Here is a 10,559-nt window from a genome sequence, read left to right on the forward strand (position 1 = left end):
GAGAGGGCTGAAAGCCCTATGAAGCGGTATATAAGTCTAACTGCTATTGCTATTGCTATTACTTTTTCAGGAAATCTGCAAACTGGTTCTTACACAACATTATCTTAGATTATTGAAATAAAAATTGAAAGGACATTAAAGAAAGATCATTGGTGCCAGCCAGGACATTTCATTCAGTTCTGCCAAGAAACGTTGTGCATTTTATTTAGGAATGTTTTTATTTTAAAAAATATTTTAATCTACATTTTAATGTATTTATTTCTTAATCATTTGGATATTCTGGTGTCTCCTAAGGAAGTTACTGAAAATGCCATCCAATTCTATTATTGGCTAGGTTAAATTGCTCTTTTATCATTCTAACACAGTTTAAAGTTGCTTCAGCAAGTGTGTCGGCCAATAAATAAGTAAAATAAGCTACATTTACTTGCTAATTTCTCATTCTTGCCAATACATAGATTAGGATATGAATCAAGACTCAATTCATATAGTTAGCGTCTCCAAATCAGCTGTTTTCTACCAATCCTTCAAATTAAAATTTGTACAGGCATTTATTAGTCGTGTACCCTTAGGTTTGTTAACATTATGGGGCTGTGTAAAACATTCAACAGGGACATTTTGCAAAGTGTATTAACATAAGCACAATCGTTCTTCTTTGAAGCATTAAAACAACTACATCATTTCAAGTGACACTTTGTAAAGTGTCCTTTCAATTGGTTTGTTCATCTGTAATATTTTAGGGTTTTTTTTTAATTATAAACACTTGGCCAAGAATATAAAATTTTATTATACAAACCAAAACAGTATTTTTTTCATGAGTCCTCAACACCGTCTCTTCTTGAAAACCCACCCATCACTTCCCTCCCTTCCTGGGGCCAGTCCAAAAGCTTGGATTCCCTGGGGCCAGTCCAACACTTTTACCCCCAATACTACCTAGGCTTTCATACAGTTAACAATAGGATAAAAATAATAACACGGAAATTCAGTAGTCCACCATCCGTGTTCTGTTTACGTCAGATGGTAGATTAAATGAACCCAAAATGAAATAAGGAAGGAAAAGCCCTTATCTTCAGGGCTAAGGAGGAATTTTTGCCATGGGCATCTTGTTCGAGTATGCTGGGGGGGGGGGTGCCTCCTTTGGCAGCCTTCCCTCATCCAGTGTGCCATGGCCAACCAGTTTTATGTTGAAAGGAGGCTTCTTTATTGCTCATTCAGTGCAGTGTCTTAGTGCTCCTAAGTAGGCTTCCCCCACCCTGTGAACACTGAGCCTTTTATGCTGTTTATCCACAGCTGCAGCATGCCATTCATTTATTTCTTCATCAGCACTGCAGCAGTTTGAGAATCCAGTGTTTCCCCACCTATTCACTTCCTTTCTCTTCGCTCATCGTACAGCGAGGGTGGTTAAGGGAACAGATCTCCTGCACGATCCCTCCCTCCCTGATACAATCATCTATATATGAAACTGTTGGGACAATCTGTTGGAAAGCAAGTGTCATTCATATGTTGATGACATGTTTCTGGGTGTTATCTAAGTCAGGAGAAAGAGAGGTAATGAAATAGGTTGGCGATATATATTTATTTATTTATTTATTTTTATTTTAAACACAAACACATCAACAAAAACAAACGCATGACTTAAAACAACATAGGAACAAGAAGTTCCATCATATATCATACAGCAGTTCCGTATCGGTTTCTTTGCAGTTAGTGTTTTCCCTTCTATACATTTCTATCTTGCATTCATGGTCCCCTTATTCGTTATCCATTTTTATGTACAATTCTATATTTATTTATACTTAGCTATTTATAACAAAGTATTGTTTACCTATATTATGCTTTATATTCTTACTATCATTTATTCTCTTACATGCAATTATAGGTATACATTCACATAGTTATTCTTTTTCTTTGCCATTCTTATACTTTTGTTATTCCATTTAAAAGGTTATAAGGTATAGTTTGGGTTGCTTTCTTTACCATCCCTAGCGCCTGTTGTAACACCACCTTATTTTCCCTTTCTTTTCTCCCTCCCTTCCTTCTCTACTTCCTTCCTTCCTTCCTCCTCTCCTTCCCCTTCCTTCTTCCCTTACCTCTCCCCTACTCCTATCTGGGTATTTTTTAAATCAGGCAAAGTCAGTAAGGTGAATCCGAATCCCAGATTCAGATTTAGTCACATTGCATTGGAGGGGGGGAGGGGTTTAACTGGGAATTAGATGGACTAACCACTATTGCTGGATTTGCATGCTCCCTCAAGGAGCATGCTCTTGCAGCCATCACTCGGAAGCAAAATGACTTCTGTTACAAGGGGGGCATGAATTCAACTCCACTTGATGCACTACCTTCCACTGTTCCTGGATAACGTGGCTAAATTGCTCTGGTAATTTGGTTCCACCACAAAACCGTGGTAGACTAAAGCGCGCTCGACGAAAGCGCGTACGTGACGTCATCACAGCGCGATGAAAACATCGCGCTGTGAGCGGTAAATTTAAAATTAAAGCGAAAACCTTGCCCTAACCCCCCCAAACCTAACCCTAAACCTAACCCTAAACCTAACCCTAAACCTAACCCTAAACCTAACCCTTAACCTAACGCTAACCCTTAACCTAACGCTAAACCTAACCCTAACGCTTAACGTAACCCTAAACCTAACCTTAACTTAACCCTAACCCTAACCCTAAACCTAACCCTTACCTTTATGTGAATCGGCTTGCTTTAATTTAATTTTAATTTCAATTTAATTTATTTTTAATTTTTTTCGTCGCGCTGCTGATGACGTCAGGTACGTGCTTTCGTCGAGCGCGCTATTGTCTACCGCGGTTTTGACGGGTCACGGGTAATTTATTGCAGTGTCTTCACCGTGGGATTTTCCTTGAGAAACCTGCATTTCTTTGCTTGAGAAATTGCAGCATTGCCAAATGCACGTAGTGATCGAATTATGGTGGCAATCGAGCCCAACAATTGTGTTGCTAAGCGAGACAGTTGTAAAGTGAGTTTTGCTCCATTTTATGATCTTTCTTGCCACTGTTGTTAAGTGAATCGTTGCTGTTGCTAAGTTAGTTACATGGTTGTTTAAGCGAACCTGGCTTCCTCGTTGTTTGTCAGAAGTAACTTTGCAACTTTAATAAGATTTGTATGCCGCCCACTCCCTAGGGACTCTGGGCGGCATACAAAAGCTGGGCGGTTGCAAAAGGGGATCTCATGACACACACACTCCCACGATACCGCAATACCACAAATATGAACCAATTGCCAAGCATCTGAATTCTGATCATGTGTCTGTGGGAACGCTTCAACAGTTGTAAGTGTGAAAAATGATCATAAGTCAGTGCTGTTATAACTTCAAACGAATGGTTGTAAGCTGGGGACTACCTATACCACAAATAGGTAGGTGAATGGAACAACCCAATTCATATAATATTATATATCATATTATATTCACATTATACCTATTTTATAATATGAATTATGTTGGCTGTCAGTTATGGAGATAAATTCAAAATAAGGATAATAATTTATCATATGCATTGTTGGTTAGAATGGGGGTCCCTGGGACTGGTATGCACAATTCCAGCAACTGGGCCGCACGGACAAAGGAAACCCCATTCGCGGGATTTAGACAGCACGCAAAATAATGCCCCCTCCGGTCCACGGAAAAACTTCTCACCATGAAACTGGTCCCTGGTGCCCAAAAGATTGGAGGCCGCTGGCTTGGAACATCTCCTTTCTGAAGAGATGTTCACCAATTGGATGCCAAAGTATGCTCAATGCAAAGCAATGCTAAGATTCCAGAGGCTTATGTATGAAATCAACGCTGTTCTTCTTCTTTTCAACGCACTGCATTTACCTTTCAACCCTTTCATGGTTGATTGGAGGAGTAATAATGCCTGGAGGGCATGAGGCTTTTATGCAAACTGCTGACCAACTGACCTGAAGCTCAATCAGCAGAGAGAATCACAATGCAATGGAAGGCGGGAAGGGCCAAGGGCAGCGTTTGTGATCTCAATCGGATTACCCTGGGAGAGAGGATGCCATAAGCAATTTACAGGCGGCTGGGGTTTTGCAAACTGCAGCAATTTAAGAGCAGATTAAGAGAAACATCTTCTCTTTTCTTTTTTTCTGGACTCTGGTGAATGAGAGCTACCAAGCCTTTGAAGTGGAATCCAGATTTCTATAATTATTCAAAAAGTAGTATGGTCATCCTTCCCGTTGGAAATATAGTTATTTCCAATGGTGTCATTTTATTTCATAAAGACCAGTGGTGGGTTTCAAATTTTTTTGGAACCTACTCTGTGGGTGTGGCCTCCTTTGTGGGAGTGGCTTGCCGGCCATGTGACCTGGTGGGAGTGGCTTGCTGCCCATGTGTTTTCTTTCTTTCTCTCTTTCTTTCTCTTTCTCTCTCCCTCTCTCTCTTTCCTTCCTTTTGTCTCTCTGTCCCTTTTTTCTTTTTTTCTTTCATCTCTCTCTCACTCTTTTTCTTTCTTTCTTTCTTCCTTTCTTTCTCTTTCTCTCTCTCTCTGTGTGTCAGTCTGTGTGTGTGTGAGTGTGTGTGTGTGTGTGTGTGTGTGAATGGTGGGTTTCAAAAAATTTTTGGAACCTCTTCTGTAGGTGTGGCTTGCTTTCGTAGATTTGACAAACCGGTTCTACCGAATAGGTGCGAACTGGTAGGAACCCACCTCTGATAAAGACATTTAGTTATTAAAGGACATTTACTTATTAAAAGTTCCATTTTCCTGTGGGCTGCTTGGAGAGACCATTGGCTTACCTGAAGGGTCCTTTTCTATGCTCTGTGGGAGAGTCCAACTCCACCCTGGGATACCTTTTTCCATTGGAATGAATTTCTCCTAGTTTTGACCTTGAAGAGCCGAGGTGGCGCAGTGGTTAAATGCAGCACTGCAGGCTACTTCAGCTGACTGCAGTTCGGCTGTTCAAATCTCACCGACTCAGGGTTGACTCAGCCTTCCATCCTTCCGAGGTGGGTAAAATGAGGACCCGGATTGTTGTTGGGGGCAATATGCTGACTCTGTAAACCGCTTAGAGAGGGCTGAAAGCCCTATGAAGTGGTATATAAGTCTAACTGCTATTGCTGTTGATGGATGCTACCACAGACTTGTCTTACACGGGACCATGCCTTCATTGAAAACTGAATATTAGAGGAGACCAGGAGGCATGGCCAGAAATTCAATCCAGTCCAGTGGGCAGAAGGACAGAATTTGACCTTGCATGGACTCTCCCGCAGCGCACAGAAAAGGACCCTTCAGGTAAGCCATTTTTTTTTCCATTAACCCAATAAAATCATTATATGGATCAGTGGTGGGATTCACTTACCTTCACTACTGGTTTGCAAATGTGAGCGTGCATGCACAGAAGGTCACGCATTATGTCGGGGTGGGTGGGCGGAGCCTCCAGCAGCCGCCACCACCAGTTCACCCGAACCGGTTAGAACTGGCAGAATACCACCACTGATATGGATAGATACAAAGTACATTAACTCACTTTAGGGAATCATTGCGTAACATATATCATCACAAGAATTGTGAACTCTTGGATATCTCACAAAACAACTTCTCCCTTAGATGTTTGCCTGTAACCAGCATCCTTTTGGCCATGGCCTTATTAAGATTCCTCATTTGCCAAGAAACAGCTGCAGTAGTTGACTTAAGACAGGGCATTTGCAATACAAACGCACCAATTCAAGAATTTCTTCCTGTGGGCAGTTCCTAATCTTTTCAGCTTTCTGCAACAGCTTCCTTCTTTCCAGACTGAAGAACAAATGCAACTGCTTTAAGAAGCTCCTTGTGAATTGAACTCTTAAAGAAGTAGTATTGGGTTTTTTTCCAGACTCGTGTATAAAATCAGGCAACTGTGATTGAATAGCAAAGAATTGTGGCACTTGTCCAAGGACCAAGTGAGGAAGCTTTTGCAATTGCTTCACAATTCTGGAGTTGCTGCCTTTTCTGCAATCAGTTGTGTTGGTTGTTGCTCTCTAAATAAGGTTTTATTGTCATTCCTCCTGCTTTAGTTTATTTATCACTATTTAGATTTCTACACATTTTAATCTTGTATTTTATGCTTTAAATTTTATATGATAGAACAGGAGTGACAAAGTGACGGCCCGGAGCTGGATGCGTCACACTCAGCCAGGGGTGGGTTTCTCGCCCCGTTCCAACCGGTTCGGTTGGAACGGGGCCGGCGGCGTCCTCGTGCACGTGCGCGGTGCATGCATGCGTACTAGCATCTGCGCGATGCTCCAGCTGCTCCTGGACGATCGCGCAGGCGCTGTATGCGTCCTGCACATGCGTGGAAGCGCAGAACTCGTCAAAACCGGGTAAGGACCGCGGGCGGGCGCGCCCTTCGCCGTTCCCGGAAGTTACTTACTTCCGGGTCCAGCGACCAACCGGTTCGCAGGGACCACCGCGAACCGGTTGAAACCCACCCCTGCACTCAGCCCACCCCAACTCCAGGAAGAGGGGAAAAATGTTATAAAATGTCACTTGACACAGCAAGTTTGACACCCGTGTCATGTAGTACGCCTTATTTTAATTGTGATGCTTCTATCACAAATAAACAAATGTCTAGACCTGAGAAAGCTCTGGAAACAGAAAGCTTTCACTTGAACTGTTAAGACTGTTGTGTCTAATAATAAAGGTTTTTGATTGGGTCAGAAGAAAATCCTTTCAAAACATTTCTCTACTAAAGAAAATGCAAAGGTTAAGCATTCAATAGAAATGCTTTCGGAAACACCATCTCTCAACGTTAATTGGATCGTAGCTAGAATGCTAGGTTTTGTGATGCGACACTTTTCTTGTTTCTTATTTTCATTAGCCTTTGTGATAATTTATAATAGGTTTCTTCAAGCAAAAAAACTCCAAAAATAATCATATAACATATTCATCTGATGCAATTTTTAAAAGATTGGTAGTTTGGTAAGATGTGCTGGATATAATACAGTATTTGAGATAAGGATGTAGGTAAAAGCTGCAGAAGCAAATACCAGTTTCCCATAGGTTTCTCTTTTTTGTTACAAATGGAGTATTATGACTTTATCATATTTCCACAGATGTTTATAATCCTCTTATGGCTTATTACAAAGAGCTTAGTTGACATTCCATATCCAAAACATGTCGCAAACATAAGTAAGATATATTTCTACTGTTTTCTCAATATTGTACCAAAATCAATGGAAGCCTTGTTATCAGCTTCCGAAGAATGAAAGCTGTAGCAGGTGAGTTGATCTTTGCTCTGATTTCTGATAAAGACCCACTTTAAAAATGTAATTCCTGAACAGATAAATGATACATCTGTAGAAAACAACAAATGATCTGGTATTAATTGAACTCCAAATTAATCCCGATCTGCGTATAAAGTCACTGGGCAGCTTAATTTGGATTGCAATTGTAAACTTGACACATTTCTAAGAATATAAAATCTAAGAAGGTATGCCCTTGTATTAGCAAAGCAAAGCAAGTTTTTAGTTTTGATTTTATGCATACAAAGCATTTCAGGCAGCTATTTCATTACTGCATGATTGATCACATTCCCCAACTTTCATGCATCTATCTCTTCGTTTCTGATAAACCATAGCAAAATTCTGGCAAGGCTGTAAAACAACAGCTTGATTTGTATTGCTTCTGGCCATGCATATTAAAGTTAACCATCTCTGGATGGACATGTGTGCAGACCACATGTTCACTCAATATGCACAATGCTATTTCTGTATTCCGACTTCCTACTTAAAGTTGAGGAGTTAATTTTGTTGGATGGCAGGCATTCTAACTTTCTTCTGCCTCCACAGAAGCCATCTAACATTGGGAAGATCTGTGGGTCATTGATTCTTCTTTCTTTTTTCAATGTTTTTTTGGAACTTTATCCAAAATACAAATGTTTTTTCCTAGATTTTGGAACCAATAAGACGTGAACAGCCAACATTACCTAAAATCTGTTTAGGTTTGGCATTTCACTCCCCACTGCCATCACTATCCTTCCAAAAGTTTGTCTTTAAATTTCCAGCTGCCTCCCCCCCACCCCGCTGCCAGTAACAGTTTTCCTATGGGAAGATGACTAAATGTGAAAATATAGCTTATCTCTCCTCCTCGCAGCTTCTATCCACTAAAAGATAAATGCATGTATCTATAGGTGAGTATGTGATATCGATGTTGTGACAAAGTGGCAGAATAGAAAAGGAATATTGGGGTTACAGTGGATATTTCATTTACAAATATCTAACAGGCAACTGTTAAGGAAAAAGTAAATTTCTATTTTGGGGTCTATTAGGAAATAAATTGAAAGTATCACTGCCGATATTATAATAATTTAATAGCAATAGCAGTTAGACTTATATACCGCTTCATAGGGCTTTCAGCCCTCTCTAAGCGGTTTACAGAGTCAGCATATCGCCCCCACAGTCTGGGTCCTCATTTCACCCACCTCGGAAGGATGGAAGGCTGAGTCAACCTTGAGCCGGTGAGATTTGAACCGCTGAACTGCAGATAGCAGTCCGCTGAAATGGCCTGCAGTACTGCACCCTAACCACTGCGCCACCTCGGCTCTTAATGTGAAGATGCATAAAGCAACAAGAGATTCACATTGCTTGGGCATAGAGTACCAACATCATTATCAGATAATCTAGTGAAGCAGATGGTAGACCAAGGGACAATTTGCTGGGGGAGGCCCTCAATCCTGCCTGTTTGCTCCCTTTGATAAATGTGAAGTCCTTCACGTTTCAATAAATGTGAAATCATGTAAAAGCTGTTCCGGTGCCAAACCTGGTATTCTCACGTGCCTTTCAAAAGAACATATTTCTGTAAATATGATCGCTGTGGTTCCCTTTTCATGAGAACTGATGACTCTCTCTACATCTTGCAGAAAATGTCTGAAGTGTTTTAAATAGTCTAGAAACAAAATAAACAAAACAAATAGATCAGGAGTGAAATTCACCTGGCCCCAGACTGGGGAGGGAATGGAGATTCTGCAGTATCCTTCCCCTGCCACGCCTACTAAGCCATGTCCACAGAAACAATAGTAAAAAAAAATTGAATTTCACCACTGAAATAGATGGTGTGTTGCTAAAACGTAAGCATACAGGTCTTTGGAATAGAATCAAGTAGTCTATAAATCTAATAAATAAAATAAATGTTCCGTGGCATAGATAATCATGTTGAAGAAACAGGATAGAAGATTTTTATCTATTTATCTTCCCCCTAACTTTTTAGGGGGGAAATGCTGTTTCTTTGGATTAGAGCAAAAGAAAAGAAAATCACAGCTCCTGATTCTGCTGGGACATGAGCTGGATCCGATCCCTTTTCTCCCTGAAATGGTTCCCTTTTAGCTGTTTATTATAACTTTATAATATTAAGAAGTTATATCTGTAGCCCATATGCAAGATATGCCATAGTACATTCCTTTGTATTATGTTTTTTCAGAACAAGCTTTGTTTTATCTGCTTTTCCCAACTCTCCTTATCTTATGGGTTGAGACTTTAACTCTCAAAACAATCAATAATGAAGTATAAGATTGCAAAATAAAGTATTTCAGTGACATTTTGCAAGATTTCGAATAAAGATGCAAGGATTTCCCGTTAATTACGCCTCTCTTTTTTTTTTAATCTCTGCAGAAATTTCATCTTATATTTAGAACATGAACATTTAAGAAGACACTGAAGAATAAAGCAGATAAATATGATCGAATACCATCGCTGCTTCTTTTTACCTGGGTGGATATAAGTGATGTGATAATCTTATTCTTTCGGATATTTACTTTTCTTCAAAGAAGATAAGGGCTTGGCTGACATCCTTCTCCAGAAGTCTACAGCGTATTAAAAAGAAATGACAAGCCTATTGGCAGAAGATAACGTGGAGTCCCAGGGCTCAGATGAGCTTGAATGCAAAATCTGCTACAACCGCTATAACCTGAGGCAGAGGAAACCTAAAGTGCTGGAGTGTTGCCACAGAGTATGTGCCAAATGCCTTTGCAAGATCATAGACTTTGGGGAATCTCCTCAGGGAGTCATTGTTTGTCCATTCTGTAGGTTTGAAACATGCCTGCCTGATGACGAGGTGAGTAGCCTTCCAGACGATAACAACATCTTGGTCAATTTGGCTTATGGAGGAAAGGTGAAGAAGTGTCTACCAGACAACCCTACGGAACTTTTGTTGACTCCCAAAAGGTTGGCCTCCCTTGTCAGTCCTTCCCACACCTCCTCCAACTGTCTGGTTATTACCATCATGGAGGTACAAAGAGAGAATCCCCCGACACTGAACTCCACCCCAGTGGTGGAATTCTACAGGCCTACAAGTTTTGATTCTGTGGCATCGGTACCCCACCATTGGACAGTGTGGAACTGTACCTCCTTACTCTTCCAGACTTCCATTCGAGTCCTAGTTTGGTTGCTAGGCTTGCTGTATTTTAGTTCTTTGCCTTTAGGGATCTACTTACTGGTATCAAAGAAAGTCACTCTGGGGGTAGTATTTGTCAGCCTGGTTCCCTCGAGTCTTGTTATTCTCATGGTTTACGGCTTTTGCCAATGTATATGTCACGAGTTTTTGGAATGTATGGCTTCTTCTTAA

The 10,559-nt window shown here is 40.7% G+C and overlaps 1 protein-coding gene across 1 annotated transcript; it reads left to right on the plus strand.

Annotated features, from left to right (window-relative positions):
- The first annotated feature begins 9,818 nt into the window (after positions 1-9,818).
- RNF182 (ring finger protein 182) lies at positions 9,819-10,559 on the plus strand. The gene has a single exon (XM_032222375.1). It carries the CDS (start codon positions 9,819-9,821, stop codon positions 10,557-10,559), a length of 741 nt encoding a protein of 246 aa, XP_032078266.1.

The sequence above is a fragment of the Thamnophis elegans genome, chromosome 8 (genome assembly GCF_009769535.1).
Source record: "Thamnophis elegans isolate rThaEle1 chromosome 8, rThaEle1.pri, whole genome shotgun sequence".
Taxonomy (NCBI): domain Eukaryota; kingdom Metazoa; phylum Chordata; class Lepidosauria; order Squamata; family Colubridae; genus Thamnophis; species Thamnophis elegans.

Bases quoted from the DNA above. Each gene is read 5' to 3' on its own strand.
- RNF182 (XM_032222375.1), top strand. From the start codon at position 9,819: ATGACAAGCCTATTGGCAGAAGATAACGTGGAGTCCCAGGGCTCAGAT.